At 35.3% G+C, this 19,205-nt stretch overlaps 1 protein-coding gene across 1 annotated transcript in view; it reads right to left on the reverse strand.

The window, feature by feature from the left end:
• MYOM1 (myomesin 1) overlaps positions 1-19,205 on the reverse strand; it is a 90,824-nt gene that overhangs the window by 19,535 nt on the left and 52,084 nt on the right. The window contains exons 16-25 of the mRNA XM_058176286.1: positions 18,267-18,441; positions 15,412-15,533; positions 14,298-14,612; positions 11,412-11,608; positions 10,209-10,335; positions 9,627-9,811; positions 8,774-8,888; positions 2,891-3,047; positions 2,038-2,144; positions 1,373-1,417 (exon numbers count right to left, since the gene is read on the reverse strand). Coding sequence (XP_058032269.1) covers positions 1,373-1,417; positions 2,038-2,144; positions 2,891-3,047; positions 8,774-8,888; positions 9,627-9,811; positions 10,209-10,335; positions 11,412-11,608; positions 14,298-14,612; positions 15,412-15,533; positions 18,267-18,441 — 1,545 coding nt within the window. The remainder of the gene's footprint in view (positions 1-1,372; positions 1,418-2,037; positions 2,145-2,890; positions 3,048-8,773; positions 8,889-9,626; positions 9,812-10,208; positions 10,336-11,411; positions 11,609-14,297; positions 14,613-15,411; positions 15,534-18,266; positions 18,442-19,205) is intronic.

Consider the following 19,205-nt stretch of genomic DNA (forward strand, 5'->3'; position numbering starts at 1 on the left):
TAGGACAGATCATTACTTAATTTTAGTTTTCTGTTCCTTGTGATCCTTTAGAGCAGGAACACAAGCTACAATGGCAAATGATAACCTAACATGTTCTTTCCTTTGCGTAAGACTCATGGGAAGGATGGGAGATCCTGAAAAATTCATTGCAAGAAAACAAGGTACTTTTCATCTGCTCTGAAATCTACTTGTGAAAGAAGAAATATGATTCAATCCTATCATCTCATGTAGCTTCTAAATCCAATCAACTGTAAAGTGCCATGTGCTAGTACTTATATCAGCCCATGCTATAAAAAAAGACTCTTTGTTATTTTACTTGTCAGAACTGTGGCAATTTTAAGCTCTTATATATAATTAGCTCTGAATATTTTAGGCTAAAATAGAACAGAAAGAAAGACTAAAATCCAGAATTAGAATGGAAAAGACTTAAAACTGAAAGTTTGGCAACCTGTTCTACCATGAAGCATAAAATAAGCAAAATACAAATTAAAAATATATTAAACCAGGGGTGAAATCCAGCAGGTTCTGACAGGTTCTGGAGAACCGGTAGTGGAAATTTTGAGTAATTCAGAGAACCAGCAAATGCATTTCTGGCTGGCCCCAGAGTGGGGAGGGAATGGAGATTTTGCAACATCCTTCCCCAGGAGTGGGGTGAAAATGGAGATTTTGCAGTATCCTTTCCTGCCATGCCACTAAGCCACACCACGCCCACCAAATCACGCCCACAGAACCGGTAGTAAAAAAATTTTTTTTAATTTCACCACTGTATTAAACATTGTTTTAAAATAGTTAGACAAGGAAGGTTGACTCTTAATACTCTTTGGAATATCTAAATATATTTGCTAAAAACATCTGAAGGCATTCTGAGTAAAGTACCAGTCTCCAAGGTACAGAAAAGGCTTTGCTATCTGTGGGATCAGGCATTCACAACTTAAGAATCTGTCAGCAACAGGACCTTCACTTTTTCTCTCAGGAGTGGTTTTCATTTCACTATTTTATAAACTGCCATCTACAAATGCCAGTTTCTAAGATAGTCTCAGCAAGCGGCAGCACCTAGCTGACCTTGATTGATCTTGGAAAACTAAGCAGGGTTAGATTTATTGAATACTTGGAAGTAACTGGGAGACCTTCCGGGAATACTGGGTCTCTAGACTAGACTAGGAAGTTGCAAAGACTTTCTCAAAAAAATCAATGGCAAATTACCTTTATACAGGATCGGTGTCAAGAAATGCCATGGGCAACCAAACTCAGAAAGCACCATGAACTTCACTTTCCTACTGTAACCAGTGCCAAGGAGACTGACATTATTTTGCTAAAATATTTCAGAAATACAAATGTTGTAGAGAGTTTATCATTATTTTTCTTTACTTACCAGGAAACTTGTGGTCATGACTGAGTGCAAGCAGACGCTTCATTTCTGCAAAGCAATATAGTATAGGGGTAAGAAAAGCCATATATTTTGGTACATATATATACAGAGATGATAGATAGATAGATAGATAGATAGATAGATAGATAGATAGACAGACAGACAGACAGACAGACAGAAGACAGGCAGACAGACAGACACCCACTGAGTAATAAAGTAAAACAAAATTGAGACTTCCAGACATTTTCAAGGGTAATATAATAGTGGATGGATGGATGGATGGATGGATGGATGATACATTGAAAAAGTGAGAGAGAGAGGGAGAGAGAGTTCGATCTAGTGGTTACGTCACCAGGCTACAAATCAGGAGACCCACCTTAGATATGAAAGTTGACTAGGTCATTGGGCCAGTCACTTTCTCACAGCCCAACCTACCTCACAGTCTTGTTGTATGGGAAATAAGAGGATGAAGGGGTATTAAGTATACTGTCTACCTTGAATTATTTATAAAAATAACAAAGGCAAAATGTAAATATATAAATACTCCCACATTTTATTTTTATGATTGCTCATAGTCTCATGTTTATTTTGAAATGTATCTTGATTTGTATTTATTATCAGAGACAAAGATCAAGAGTGACATGTAGAAAAAGCATTTTGGTTCTCACCTTCCTCATCTATTGTATAGCTTGATGAGACACCATCTGTTTCAGTTACAGCACAGGAATATATACCTAAATCTTTTTCATTGAGATCTTTAAATATTGCTTTTGACCTTTAAGACAAAAAAAAATTGTTGAAAAAAGAGATATGGGTTTCAAAAAATATATAAGAAACTCTACTTACATTTACTATAGTTTACCTTTCCTAACTCAGTGCTCTGTTGTTATGTTGGGTTTCAAATCATGAATTCTCCACCAGCATGGCCCATCTTGACAATTAGAAGAGTTAAAACCCAATATACTTGGAAAGCACCAGGCTGGGGAATATTGCTGTGTTTAATAGGCATGTGCTGAGAAACTGCTAACTCAGGCATTACAGTCCATTTTTCAAATGGACAGAGCAAATAATTGAAAGCTAGCCTCATGTAAGTAATGTTAAAAAAACACACAGAGATAGCAAGCATAAGAAGGGGCAGATCTGTGGATGTCTTTTCTCACTGATCCAGCCAAACCTAGTATAAGCCACAAAGAGAAAAGTAAATAGCCATAGTATGGACGGAATTCATTAGATTTTCATCTGAGAGGAATCCTTCAAATGAAATACAGATTTAGAACAATCATTCTACCAGTCTACTGAATTATATTTCATATTTTGAATCAGAATGTACAAAGTTGGCAGATTTATTTCTTTTTTTCACAGCACACATCTCAATTCTCCTGAAGGTTGGGGGCTTATAATTCAGGGAAAAGGAGGTGAGAGGAACTTTCTTGGTATGACAGTTAAAATCCCCTTACATGAAGTAAATTTACAAATAAAATAACACATAACATACAAGTATAAAATTATAATAATTCTTACTTTCCACCTTTGGTGTCAATGGCTAATCGAGAATCATCATCAATTGGTTCATAATTCTTGGACCAAATAAATTCAGAATCTGGTGTCCCCTGATCACAGTCAAAATTCAGTGAAATTACTCCATTGTCATCAACTTCAGCCACAATTTCTTTTGTACCTGAAATGAAAAAGAAAGCAGGAAGGCAGGAAGGAAGGAAAGGAAGGGAGGGAGGAAGAAAGGAAGGAAGGAGGAGGGACGGAGGAAGGGAGGAATTGAAAGATTATGTTTCCATCTGTAGACTATCCATGCATAATTTAATATTTTAAACTACTCACTGATATAATAACAGACAACAATCAACGTTACTTAGAAGATCGTAGCATCCTTCAATAAAACAGAAAGGAAATAAAAGGACAAGTAGAGGCACAAAAATCAACCTCTAATTGATAAAATGGTTTTGCAGCATTGCAAAAGCTAAAAAACCCCAATTTACATGTGATATGGAATTGATTACAAAAAGGTACTTTATTCATTACAACATAGTTGGATCATCAAATGTTTGGAAACAACTGGTGTCAATAAAAACAATAAAGTGTTTATGGAAAATATAATGAAGACAGAATTAGTGGTTGGTATGAAAAATATAGACTTGTTAACATTAGGAGTGGCATCTTCATGGCAATTCATTATCACCCTTATTCTTTGCCATTGCTGTGATCCCACTTTCAGTGATTTTGAAGAAAACAAATCTTGCTATCAAACAGCAAAATATGCTAATAAAATCTCCAAATATGCTTTATATGAATGTTCCAAAGCTTCATGGAAAATCAGAAATTGAAATCTAATCATGGACAACTACCATAAGAATTTTTAGCATAGATATAGTAATGGAATTTGGTCTAGAGAAATATGCTACTACAGCAGTAAGTCAAAGTAAAATCATGAATAGTAATGGAATTGAAATGGCAAATGGCCAAACCATTGTGAACCACCAGAATGAAGCCTATAAGTATTTTGTATATATCAGTATATACAAGTATATTTGACAGCCAGTTTGCCTAGTGGTTAAGGCACCATGCTAGAAGCCAGGAGAGTGAGTTCTAGTCCCACCTTAAGCAGAAAGCTTTGGCCAGTCATTCTGTCTCAGCCCAACTCACTTCACAAGTCTGTTGTTGTGGGGAAAACAGGAGGAGGAAAGAGCATTGTGTGTGTTCATTACCCTGAGTTGTTAACAACAACAATAATAATAATGGCAGGATATAAATAAATAAATAAAAATAAACTAAAAAACTGGCATTTCAATAACTGACAGTTCAATAACATCAAACATTGAAAAGTTTAAAAATGCAATTAGTAAAGAATACACCCAGTGAATGAGAAAGCTTCTAAGGACAAAAATGAATAGTGGAAACATCATTGAAGCTATCAATATATGGGCCCTATCTGTGATATAATAACTGCTGGAATTATTAATTGGACACAAGCAGAACTGGACAGTTTGGACCAAAAAGAAGAAGAAAACCCATGTCTACATCAGCAGGTTCTGGAGAATCGGTAGTGGAAATTTTGAGTAGTTCGGAAAACCAGCAAATGCCACCTCTGGCTGGCCCCAGAGTGGGGGTGGGAATGGAGATTTTGCAATATCCTTTCTCTGCCATGCCCACCAAGCCACGCCCACAGAACCGGTAGTAAAAAAAATTGGATTTCACCACTGGTCTACATCCCCATATTGATATTGATTAATTATATCAGACTCACAGAAATGGATCAAGTCTAACAAACTGTTTTGAAGAAGAAAAGCATATATTGGCTGATTATGTAAAAGCAGCCAAGAACAAGCATTGGCCAAGTTTAAAAACACAGTGAGACATGGATATCGAAATAATATAATAAAATCTTAAGCAGAATGTCTCAAGGAAAAGTACAATTTGATCAATTTCTACAAAAGATCAAAGGGAAGGTCAATAAAGATAAAACCTAATAATGGCTTACAACTGAAACATTAAAAAAAAGGAATTGGAAGGCTTGGTTTTGGCTGCTCAAGAGCAAGCTATTCAAACTTCTATTTTTATTTATTTATTTATTTTGTCACAACAGTATATATAAGCATAAGCATGAAAGCTATACTATATAAAGCATATATATAATCATAAGTATGTAATAACTATATGAAATTGGATACTATCAAAGGGAACATTAGGACAGGAACGGTAGGCACGTTGGTGCTCTTATGCACACCCCTTACAGACCTCTTAGGAATGGGGTGAGGTCAATAGTAGATAGTTTTTGGTTAAAGCTTTGGGGATTTTGGGAAGAGACCACAGAGTCTGGTAGTGCATTCCAGGCATTAACAACTCTGTTGCTGAAGTCATATTTTCTGCAATCGAGATTGGAGCAGTTCACATTAAGCTTAAATCTATTGTGTACTCTAATGCAATCAAGGTCAAAATTGAAAGATCATCAAATGATTCAAAGTGCAGATTGTGCAAAGAAGCAAAAAAACAGTAGATCATACACTCAACTCATGCCCAAAGATTGCATTAACTGCTTATTAACAATGATATCACACAGTCACCAAAATGATTCACTGGAATATCTGTAAAAATTATTGTGTGCCAGTAACAAAAAATTAGTGTGAATATATATAAAAAGTAGTAAATAATGAACAGATTAAAATATTATGGGATTTTAGAATACAAACTGATAAAGTTTTGGCTCATAAGCTACCAGAGTTAAACTGATTGAAAAGAGGAAGTTGTAGATAACTGATGTAGCAATACTAGGAGACAAAGAATTGGAGATCACAAAGTGTGAAGATCTGAAAATCAAAAGGGACAGATAATGGCATAAACCAGCATACTGGATGTTATACCAAAAAATGTTGGATGGCACTTAGAAAATCTGCACATTGACAAAATTTCTATCTGTCAATTTAAAAAGGTCATGCTTCATGGAGCAGTTTCCAAAAGAGAGATTCCTGGATTATGTTTTCATAATATTGGCAATGTTATGAAAAGCTGATAAGTAATCTATGTTTCCTCCCTATCAACTTTGCTTTTGTTTTGCTGGAAAGGACATACAAAAGAAACTTATTTATATGGTCTTTCTATAGGAGGTCAGTGGCCTTTATATTACCCTACAAATTCTCTGAAGCTTTCTTGCTTATACATCAGATATTTCAGGAAGTGACAAATATGAGGCCTTCATCTAGAAGAGGAAAGGAAATAGCAGTTGCAGTCTACTTATATGAAACATGTTAGTTTTCTTTTAATAACTATAATTAAATTAAATTAGTACCACTGTATGCTGTCAATCACTCTAATATATATTTAAACACTTATTTTTATCAAGCAAAATCAACAAACCTGGTCGCGTTTCGGCTGTTACAGGGTCAGTAGGATCTGATGGCTTCCCAACTCCAGCTTTATTTGCTGCTCGTACACGGAAGACATAACTGGTGCCTTCTTTGAGGCCACTTATCTAAAAGATATTAATGTAGAGAAATCACCTATGAAAATGTTTATTATGCATTATTTGGAAATTATACAGAATTAATTAAAGTCACTTGAGTCGATAAGCAAAAATAGTAATAGGGTTTACTTAGGGTATCAGACAATTTCTACAAACCTAATCAAAATTCCTACTTTTCCTACTTCTATAGGTTTATTATCCACTGGACTGGAATAGGAATTTACAATTAAACCAGACATCACTGGGAAAAACTGTTCATGAAATGTACAACTACAAATACCACAAGCACTAAATATATACAGTATTTATTTTAAAATCAAACATTAATATAACCAGTAACAAAATATATACATGACTGATCCAAGAAAAAACCATAGTGGCAACCACTGTAATGTTGTCAGGAATATATTTGCTTTTATATTATTAATTACTACTGTAGTTAGTTATTCTTTTTTTCTTGATATAGATGAATGAAATGAATAAATGAATGAAAATGAAGAGAAAAACCAGATGAGTGGAAAACTCATGGTCCTAAGTATTTATTTGTTCAACATCTATTGCCATGATTCCTAATTTGCCCATTTCTTGAATAATATTTCTGGTTTTGATGTAGTAGATCAATTTTTTTCAAGTCCATGTGTAACTTTTAAGGAAAGGCCAATTAAATTTAAGTCCCAAAGGAATACAAAATAAAATATCAGTATAAGTATGTACAGCAGTATAATTTTTTTAAATCTACATCAGTATACCTTCAAGAATTTGTTTGTAATAGGTTTTGCATTCACACTCTTCCAACAATCATCTGATTCTTTTGTTGGTTTCACATCAACATAAAAACCAATTACAGGACTTCGGCCAACATAAATTGGTGGTTTCCATAATAAAACTATGGAGTCTTTCCTAACTTCATTACATGACAAATCATGAGGTGGTCCTGAAAGTTAGGAAAAACAACAATACAGAGAAAACTACAGTTAATTATCAGTGCATAGTTAAAACAGTTATCATCTAGAAAAAAATGTAACTAAGTTGTTTTTAGCTGTTTGCTTAGAAGATTTCTGGAAAAAGATATCATTGAAAATAGACACATGTAGCCTATCAGGAAGGGAAGGAAAAAGAAATATTAATTTTATTAACAAGCTTTGAATATTTGGAGTTTATGCAAAAGTGATTAGAACCAGAGGTTACCCACCCAACTTCCAGGGTCAAATTTTTCTAATCAATTCCCAAAGTGACTAGCAAAGTCATAGCAAAGAATTTACTAATATAAGCAACAGTCCTTCCCTCCTTCCCTCCTTTCCTTCCTGTGTAGCTCCACTCCTGATTCTAACCTGGAACAGCAATGGTCCATTCTTCACATTTAAAGGATTGGGTAGCAGGAGAAGGTACGCCAAGCCCAGCTATGTTAGCTGCAGCCACTTGAAACTGGTATATCATGTTCTCCCTCAAATCATTTATCTGCCACATAATTGGAACAATACAACATGTTAATCACATTGTCCTATAATGGAACAAACAAAATATTCCAAATTTTTATTGTTTTAAAAATAAATATTGCTGAGACATTAATAATTTGAATGAGCGACAGGAAAAATAATAATGCTTAAGAGCCTATGTTCATTTTTTAAATTAATATTAGTATGTGTGTATATGTATATTTGTATGAAATTATATAGCACCAATGCAGATTATCCTTGGAAATTACTGGAAATCTCAATGTTGTTTAACTTTATTACTCAACGTGTGTGTGTGTGTGTGTGTGTGTGTGTGTGTGTGTGTGTGTCTGTCTGTCTGTCTGTCTGTCTATCTATCTATCTATTATGAGTCACAGTGGCTCAGTGGTTAGAGTGCAGTACTGCAGGCTACTTCTGCTGACTGCTAACAGTTCGATTCCCACCAGCTCAAGGCTGATTCAGCCTTCCATTCTTCCGAGATGGGTAAAATGAGGACCCAGATTGTTAGGGAAATATGCACATTGACAAAATTTCTATCTGTCAATTTAAAAAGGTCATGCTTCATGGAGCAGTTTCCAAAAGAGAGATTCCTGGATTATGTTTTCATAATATTGGCAATGTTATGAAAAGCTGATAAGTAATCTATGTTTCCTCCCTATCAACTTTGCTTTTGTTTTGCTGGAAAGGACATACAAAAGAAACTTATTTATATGGTCTTTCTATAGGAGGTCAGTGGCCTTTATATTACCCTACAAATTCTCTGAAGCTTTCTTGCTTATACATCAAATATTTCAGGAAGTGACAAATATGAGGCCTTCATCTAGAAGAGGAAAGGAAATAGCAGTTGCAGTCTACTTATATGAAACATGTTAGTTTTCTTTTAATAACTATAATTAAATTAAATTAGTACCACTGTATGCTGTCAATCACTCTAATATATATTTAAACACTTATTTTTATCAAGCAAAATCAACAAACCTGGTCGCGTTTCGGCTGTTACAGGGTCAGTAGGATCTGATGGCTTCCCAACTCCAGCTTTATTTGCTGCTCGTACACGGAAGACATAACTGGTGCCTTCTTTGAGGCCACTTATCTAAAAGATATTAATGTAGAGAAATCACCTATGAAAATGTTTATTATGCATTATTTGGAAATTATACAGAATTAATTAAAGTCACTTGAGTCGATAAGCAAAAATAGTAATAGGGTTTACTTAGGGTATCAGACAATTTCTACAAACCTAATCAAAATTCCTACTTTTCCTACTTTTATAGGTTTATTATCCACTGGACTGGAATAGGAATTTACAATTAAACCAGACATCACTGGGAAAAACTGTTCATGAAATGTACAACTACAAATACCACAAGCACTAAATATATACAGTATTTATTTTAAAATCAAACATTAATATAACCAGTAACAAAATATATACATGACTGATCCAAGAAAAAACCATAGTGGCAACCACTGTAATGTTGTCAGGAATATATTTGCTTTTATATTATTAATTACTACTGTAGTTAGTTATTCTTTTTCTTGATATAGATGAATGAAATGAATAAATGAATGAAAATGAAGAGAAAAACCAGATGAGTGGAAAACTCATGGTCCTAAGTATTTATTTGTTCAACATCTATTGCCATGATTCCTAATTTGCCCATTTCTTGAATAATATTTCTGGTTTTGATGTAGTAGATCAATTTTTTTCAAGTCCATGTGTAACTTTTAAGGAAAGGCCAATTAAATTTAAGTCCCAAAGGAATACAAAATAAAATATCAGTATAAGTATGTACAGCAGTATAATTTTTTTAAATCTACATCAGTATACCTTTAAGAATTTGTTTGTAATAGGTTTTGCATTCACACTCTTCCAACAATCATCTGATTCTTTTGTTGGTTTCACATCAACATAAAAACCAATTACAGGACTTCGGCCAACATAAATTGGTGGTTTCCATAATAAAACTATGGAGTCTTTCCTAACTTCATTACATGACAAATCATGAGGTGGTCCTGAAAGTTAGGAAAAACAACAATACAGAGAAAACTACAGTTAATTATCAGTGCATAGTTAAAACGGTTATCATCTAGAAAAAAATGCAACTAAGTTGTTTTTAGCTGTGTGCTTAGAAGATTTCTGGAAAAAGATATCATTGAAAATAGACACATGTAGCCTATCAGGAAGGGAAGGAAAAAGAAATATTAATTTTATTAACAAGCTTTGAATATTTGGAGTTTATGCAAAAGTGATTAGAACCAGAGGTTACCCACCCAACTTCCAGGGTCAAATTTTTCTAATCAATTCCCAAAGTGACTAGCAAAGTCATAGCAAAGAATTTACTAATATAAGCAGCAGTCCTTTCCTCCTTCCCTCCTTTCCTTCCTGTGTAGCTCCACTCCTGATTCTAACCTGGAACAGCAATGGTCCATTCTTCACATTTAAAGGATTGGGTAGCAGGAGAAGGTACGCCAAGCCCAGCTATGTTAGCTGCAGCCACTTGAAACTGGTATATCATGTTCTCCCTCAAATCATTTATCTGCCACATAATTGGAACAATACAACATGTTAATCACATTGTCCTATAATGGAACAAACAAAATATTCCAAATTTTTATTGTTTTAAAAATAAATATTGCTGAGACATTAATAATTTGAATGAGTGACAGGAAAAATAATAATGCTTAAGAGCCTATGTTCATTTTTTAAATTAATATTAGTATGTGTGTATATGTATATTTGTATTAAATTATATAGCACCAATGCAGATTATCCTTGAAAATTACTGGAAATCTCAATGTTGTTTAACTTTATTACTCAACGTGTGTGTGTGTGTGTGTGTGTGTGTGTGTGTGTGTGTCTGTCTGTCTGTCTGTCTGTCTGTCTGTCTGTCTATCTATCTATTATGAGTCACAGTGGCTCAGTGGTTAGAGTGCAGTACTGCAGGCTACTTCTGCTGACTGCTAACAGTTCGATTCCCACCAGCTCAAGGCTGATTCAGTCTTCCATTCTTCCGAGATGGGTAAAATGAGGACCCAGATTGTTAGGGGCAATATGCTGACCCTGTAAATCACTTAGAGAGGGCTGTAAAGCACTGTAACGCAGTATATAAGTCTAAGTGTTATTTCTATCTATCTATCTGTCTGTCTATCTATCATATATCTATCTATCTATCATAGTCCAAACCAGCACTGCATTTTGAAAATTACACATCTTCGAACAGGACACTTGTAAGAACAATGTCATGAAAAAGAAGTGGAAAAATTAGTAGATTACATTAGCACTGTATTTGAAAATCATGAATAATAAGCAAAGACCTTATCAATCAAGATGATAAGCCAATAGTGATGAAAATGGTCGTTTAAATCTGGAGGAAAAAATCAAGACTAAGAATAGATCTCTTTGCTAATACAAAGCCTTACAAGGTACAATTGGTTAATGAATACATATATTATGGATATAATTAAAACAATAATCACACGATAAAAACAATCCAGTTATAGGTTTGGATTCTAATATAAATCAACTTGATCTTATTAAAAGAAAAACATTAAGCTGGGGTGGCTGGCATTGTGGAATACCCCAAATTAGTCTAGAAACATAAAACTCTCTTACCCTATATGCCCTTTCACTAATGGCTTTAATATTTGCTTCCTTCCATTCTCCAGGTACTCCACCAATCACTTCCCGGTAATTCACATAGTAGCCGGTGATCTCAGCTCCACCAATAACTTTTGGCTGTTTCCATCCAAGAACCATTGAATTACGAACACTTTCAAGCACCGTGATGTCATATGGTGGAGATGGAGGTGCTGTTTTATGATGAATAATTTATTATTAGGATAGAAATATTCAGTTATTCAATCAAACTTGTATAGCGTTATTTTATATACAATATATATATATTGTAGGTCTACGAGAAAACACACACACACACACATACATACATACAATGGTTATAGTTTATCCTGGAGTTTCCTTTCTTCAAACAAAAATTATGTAGCTAATTGAAAAACACTTCTGAATAAGAAATATAGGTTTCTCTAAACTCCATATTCTGTAAGCAAAAATGTTAAGATGCTTAAATAGTAATATATTATGGAGTGAATGTTGTAGTGCAAACTGACTTTAGCTCTAGTTCACAACAATGACATTTTTAAAAAAGAGACATACCAGTGGTATGAAGGTATATTTGTGTATGTGTATATAATGTGTGCGTGTATACAAATACTCTTTTACTGAATTCAAGCATATTGTTTCACAGATGTTTTGTCTTCTTTTCCACTTTTTCCATTCTTAATTTTTAGTATTCATAATGCTCTAATATTGTATCTGAATTACCACCTACCTTGCACACAGTAACCGCCCGTCACAAGTCAAAGCAATCCAACTCACATACAAATGAAAATATTTGGAGCTATATTTTTGAGGACAGCAAGGAGAGAAAAAGTAAATCTCTATCCACCTCCCTTGACATCTAATGTTCCCTCTCTTTCCTGCAGTGCCTTCCTGATCTTGAAAATGCATGAAAATGCCATATAGACTATCAAAATTTGGATGTAGTTTACTCAGAATCCTGTTTTTCAGTTGCTGAATCTTTTTGCAAAAATGCGTACTTATTTTTTAACTAGAAAAAAGAATTACCCAAAGACTCACATGATTTCACAGTAAGATCTATGAAAGAGACTTGCTTAGGATAACATTAGGGAAAAAGAGTTTTTTTAAATAAAATAAAATAAAATACAGTGCCACCTAGAGGAAAGATTTTTCAGCACATGCCAGATTAACACAGAGATAATTTCTTCTTTAGTCATCCCTCTCTGCCTCTCTGTGAGATTTGCAAAACAAGGCAAAGTCCATTAGTTTCTACTAACTTTCTAAATACTTTTAATATACATCATTTATATTTAGGTTTTCAGTACGGTTTCTAGCTTTAGTACTGGAAACTGCACATAACCTGGCAAAATAAGAACAGAAATGTTTTTAATAAATACAAATCTAATCAAGAACACTGGTTTTGAGATTATCTTTCCATAAAAAAAGGTAACGTAAAATAAATAATCTGAGTCATCTCATGTACAGCATATGAACATTTTCAATTATTTTGGAATTAGAAACTAAACCAGCTAGAGAAAAAAATACTAAATGTTCATAAATCACTTCCATAGACTTACTTAAGTGAATATAATTTGTTTCTTCTCACTCGTACACTTACTGATTAGCTAAATAGTTACATTGTTGGGCAACTTTCCCTTGTTTTTTATTTATATATTGTTGTGTATTATCTTGTGGCATGTATTCTCTATTATAAATAGTGAACTGATAAATAATTTAGATTAGATATACTTGTGGTATGTTCCATGTATACAATTATACCAGGATAGTTCCAGTCACCATGGCCGTTGGTAAAATATTATGATCATTAGACCTCTAAATAGCAACAACCTTCAAACATGTGGTGTACAAAATATTTTGTCAATCTCTTTAATAATGTATTCCCAATTATGGCAGTTTAATGACCGGTGCTAGATGATGACTATCTTTAGTATATCCAAATTTTTATTTTATTTTTTTTACATTTATATCCCGCCCTTCTCCGAAGACTCAGGGCGGCTTACAGTGTATAAGGCAATAGTCTCATTCTATTTGTATATTTACAAAGTCAACTTATTGCCCCCCCAACAATCTGGGTCCTCATTTTACCTACCTTATAAAGGATGGAAGGCTGAGTCAACCTTGGGCCGGGCTTGAACCTGCAGTAATTGCAGGCTATTGTGTTCTAATAACAGGCTCCTTACAGCCTGAGCTATTCCGGCCCAAAATTTGAACATTTTGGATTTATTGCTTTCTGAATATGAAAGATAGTTATAATTGGAGTTTTTCTTCTTCTTAGATAGTCTTTTTCAAATGTTTTGGACAATGTCTTGATGATTTGAAATATGCAAATATGCAACGTATTCAATATTTCTTCAAAGAATGTTTATCTTGTTTTTCAGCTACAAAGTTATCAGTGCACGGTACATTTCTAACTCAGAAAATGACTGATATTATATTAATTAATAATTTTATGTATAATTTTATTTATTTTCTGTTGTGAGGAATTGGACGAAATTAAAAAAATCTTGGAAATTTGATACTACTACAAAAGAAGGCCATAGGAACTGAATGTTTATTGGGCACAAAATATTACCACAATATTTTAGATGCAATGTATATTGCTATCTCTTAATAATAAAAACATAGTAAACAGTAATTTAACCAAATTAGCAAATAAATGCAACATGCAAGCTTGATGTTAGAAGCAACATATAAATGTGCCATAGACTTAGTGACCTCTATACTGTATGTGTAATGAGCTTTGATGGAAGCTGAGCATTTATTAGATGGAGATGATCAAAATGTCGCGTTGGCAAAGATTTGCAACTTGGATGATCACAGACTATAACTATTTGAAATGAAGGAGCTAACAAGGTGAAATGACTGCATATGACCAAAGCTCACCTATATCATTTTTCTTTTGAATTTTCTCCAATGTTGAACGATCTCCAGGAACAGACTTACGTGGGTGCTTGGTGGTTGCCTTTTGTGATGGAGTAGGAACTGAGTCACTCTTTTTACTGACTGATGGACTTCTCTGCTTACCAGAGCTACTGGGCATTGTCTGCCTATTGGGTTTAGCATTGCAATTTAACAAAGCATCTGTGTCAAAGATAGGCTGGGAGGACTCATGCATGCCTTCCCAGTTGACAGTGCGGCCTGTTAGTCCATCAGCTTTATCACTTAGTCCAGGACATACACCATGTAGCAATCCTCCCCCTATAATTGCCAGAAAATAACAAAGACATTTGAAATTAGAGTTCATTCCCAATTCTCCATTATTGAACAAAATGAAGAAATGGAGACAACGAAGGAACATCAAAGCATTAGCCACAGACAACATGTGATATGGTGGGATTATATGAATTTAAAGCTAAAACATGTAGTCATGCAGTTAATATTTCTATGAATGGTCCACCCAAAGACCTTCCATTATCTTCAAAAAAAGTCCTATAGTCTTTGGAATGAAGGAATACCATAGTTATATGATCTATTTAAGCAACCTCAGAATGATGAATCATTGAATTGATGTTTAAAATGGAATCAAACAATATAAGATTATTGGTATTTTAATTAGTTTAATTAAGTAAGTAAATTAATTATTTTAATTTGTTAAGTAACATGCACGATTTTAAAAAAAATCAGATCATGACTATATGAGAAGAGTAGTTAACAAGGAAGTAAATTAGACAAATGAATTAATCAACTTAATCTCCCAAACTATAGCATGTTAGAAATTAGACAAGTACTTCATTATGAGATCGGTTTGCCAGATGATTTCCAAGTAATAAGAGGGTGAACATACTGTTTATACAGAGTTACAAGGAATACACCCAAAGATGTCTGAGATGGTGAAGATGAGCAGTCTACAAGTGCTTATTGCTTGGATGACTATGAAACGATGGAAGTGAAATATTAAACATTACCAATGCATATTCGGTGTGGAATATTGAAGTTAATCTAGATCTAATTAAAATGTTGATTTGTGTTTTTCCTATAGGAACAGTGCATTGCTTACCAATAGCTGCCTTGACTTCAATGGCTTCTGAGTCCTTTGAATATCCACTTAATCCAGCTGCGTTAACAGCTCTGACACGGAAAATGTAGCGCTGTCCAGTAGTAAGTCCATGACAAGTGAATCTTAAGCAAATCAATGTTTAAATTAAATTAAATTAAACTAATTAAAACACTGTGAAACTATACAGTATTTCTACTCTTTACACAAACAATTTCTTATATGAAATAAAGTACAAGTTTCTTAAATAATGCAATACAGTAGAATTACAAAGAATATAAAAATGGCAAGGTCCATTGCAAAATTACTTAATAATTATTTTCTAATCTTCCTTGTCTCTTTCTTCAAGGGGACAGGGGTTAATGGGACTGCAATGAAGGATCTTGATTCTGCCTGAAGGTTTAAATTTATGGAGGGACGATGAGCAAATCCTTCCTCATGCCTCTTATATAACAGGCTATACACATATAGAAACTCCTGAACAGTAATCCTTTAAAAGTTCACAATGGCTATATCTTACCACAAAATGCCAAATTGGTCAATAAGTTGAATAATTTTTCTTGTTTAAGTGAACTTAATCACAATGCTCTTAAAGTAATTTACTCTGAAATGGGCCTCTACTTATGATATAGTACCATGATGGCAAACCTATGGCATGCGTGCCAGAGATGGCACGCAAAGCCCTCTGCTGGCAGTCGTGCCATCGCCCCAAAACAGATCTCCGTGGCGTTTCCTACTTGAAAACCATCACGGATCCACTGTTAGACCCCTTGCAATTTGCATACCGAGCAAACAGATCAATAGATGATGCTGTTAATATGGCTCTGCACTACATCCTACAGCATCTTCCGAGTCTCCAAAGACCTATGCAAGGGTCCTTTTTGTAGACTTTAGTTCAGCATTCAATACCATCATTCCAGACATTCTTCTAACTAAGCTAAACCAGCTACAGGTACCGGAACAGACTTGTAAGTGGATCACAAGCTTCCTAACAAACAGGAAGCAGCAGGTGAAGCTAAGCAAGATCACATCAAATACCTGTACAATTAGCACAGGGGCCCCCCAAGGCTGTGTGCTCTCCCCACTTCTCTTCTCTCTGTATACCAATGACTGCATCTCCAATGATCCATCTGTTAAGCTACTGAAGTTCACAGATGACACAACAGTGATTGGTCTCATTCGAGACAATGACGAATCCGCATATAGACAAGAGGTCGAACGACTAGCCTTGTGGTGCAACCAAAACAATCTGGAACTGAACACACTCAAAACCGTAGAAATGGTGGTAGACTTTAGGAGAAACCCTTCCATACTTCCACCTCTCACAATACTAGACAACACAGTATCAACAGTAGAAACCTTCAAATTTCTGGGTTCTATCATATCGCAAGATCTAAAATGGACAGCTAACATCAAAAACATCATTAAAAAAGGACAACAAAGAATGTTCTTTCTGCGCCAACTCAGTAAGCTCAAACTGCCCAAGGAGCTGCTGATTCAGTTCTATAGAGGAATTATTGAGTCTGTCATTTGCACCTCTATAACTGTCTGGTTCGGTTCTGCAACCCAACAAGAAAAACACAGACTTCAGAGGATAATTAGAACTGCAGAAAAAATAATTGCTACCAACCTGCCTTCCATTGAGGACCTGTATACTGCACGAATCAAGAAGAGGGCCGTGAAAATATTTACAGACCCCTCAATCCTGGACATAAACTGTTTCAACTACTACCCTCAAAACGACGCTACAGAGCACTGCACAACAGAACAACTAGACACAAGAACAGTTTTTTCCCGAAGGTCATCACTCTGCTAAACAAATAATTCCATCAACACTGTCAAACTATTTACTGAATCTGCACTACTATTAATCTTCTCATAGTTCCCATCACCAATCTCTTTCCATTTATGACTGTATGACTATAATTTGTTGCTGGCAATCCTTATGATTTATATTGATATATTGACCATCAATTGTGTTGTAAATGTTGTACCTTGATGAATGTATCTTTTCTTTTATGTCCACTGAGAGCATATGCACCAAGACAAATTCCTTGTGTGTCCAACCACACTTGGCCAATAAAAATTCTATTCTATTCTATTCTATTCTTTCGTGAGTTTCTGTTTTCCTGCAAATGACGAAACAGAAGCTCATGAAAGAAAAAGATCTTACCTCTTGCCACGCTGTCGGTGTTGGGATGTCCTGCCTCCCGCCAGCCAACTGGTCTTTGGGTCTCTGCTGCGCATGTGTGTGCATGTCCGCATATGCACATGTCCACACCTTTCAGTTTGGGCATGCGCACACGTGCAGTTTGGGCACTCAGTGTCTAAAAGGTTCGCCATCACTGATATAGTACTTCACAAACAATATATATGTTCTTTCGGCTGCCATAACATATGTTGTTTTATCATTCATGGTTTGTTATGGTTGACATAATGTACAAATCATAGATGTGATATTGAGAAAAAGTGATGTCTTGCAGCTCTTGGAATTAGCATATTTGATGCTTCATATGAATTGCAGAATTTTAGGGTATATACCGGCACAAGATTTAATAGAAGTTCTTGAATATATAATCAGAATGTATATGGGGTTGTTTTGATTATTTATATTATTTGTGCTGAGATATACAAGATTAATAGAATGCAGGTAATAAGAAATTAGGATATCCAATACATCAGTGCCAAGAAAAATAATTTGACAACCAAAAGTCACAGAATTACAACCCAATCAAATATTTCATTCATGCCACTTTTCAGGAGGGATCCAGTAACTAAATATTCATGCAATATTTTTCCTTTTTTGCCCCTTTTCAAATATTATTTTGCAAATGATACTTAATTGTACAATTTATTACCTTGTGCCTTTCACAGGATTATTGTTGCATGGCACCCATTCACCAGATCCTACTTTACTTGCTTCTATGTAGTATCCCACCAATTCCTTTGCATCTTCAGATTCTGTCCAAGCGACAACGACTGACGTATCTGTATTTCGGGTGGGTATAATGTTGCTTGGTGGGCTAGGAATATCTAGAGGGAAAGATAAACCATTAGAGTGTAGGATTCCTACTTTAACTGCAGTATTTATTTATTTATTCATTCATTCATTCATTTAAATTTAGAACTCCAATGGCATATCATTTAAAGCAAACAACATACAAATTTTTTTTGTCATGGTCAGATCACTCTCTCCTTCGCCTAGACTTTCTGACCGCTACTCAACACCGCAGGGAGACCGAACCATTACGTTGGTACCGTCCCAGGCGCCTGATGGACCCGGAGAGGTTCCGGACGGAGCTTGGGCCATTTCCTGAGGGTCTGGCTCACGGCACGGCAGAGGAACTAGTTCTCCGAGGAGCTGAGGGGGATGAAACGCCGGAGAAGACGCCTAGAGAGTTCCTGGAGGTCCAGCCGTTCAGAGACTGATCGGACACTAGTTAGATCCTATACTAGGACCTACCTAGTGGCACTGAGGGAAGCAAGGCGTTGCTACGCCTCCTCCCTCATTGCGTCGGCAGATAACCGCCCAGAAGCCCTGTTTCGGGTAACCCGTTCCCTCCTTCACCAGGGGGAGCGGGATGACCCGTTGCAGGGACGTGCTGAGGAGTTTAACGGTTATCTATACGATAAAATCGTTCAGCTTCGGGACGGTCTGGACCAAAATTGCGACGATTCAGATGGAGTGTCTGAGGGCGGTCTTGGTGATATTGTCTGGGATGAGTTTGATCCTGTGGCTCCCGAGGACATGGACAGGTTGTTGGGTAGATTGAATGCCACCACGTGTTTACTGGACC

This window comes from Ahaetulla prasina, chromosome 3 (genome assembly GCF_028640845.1).
Source record: "Ahaetulla prasina isolate Xishuangbanna chromosome 3, ASM2864084v1, whole genome shotgun sequence".
Lineage (NCBI taxonomy): Eukaryota > Metazoa > Chordata > Lepidosauria > Squamata > Colubridae > Ahaetulla > Ahaetulla prasina.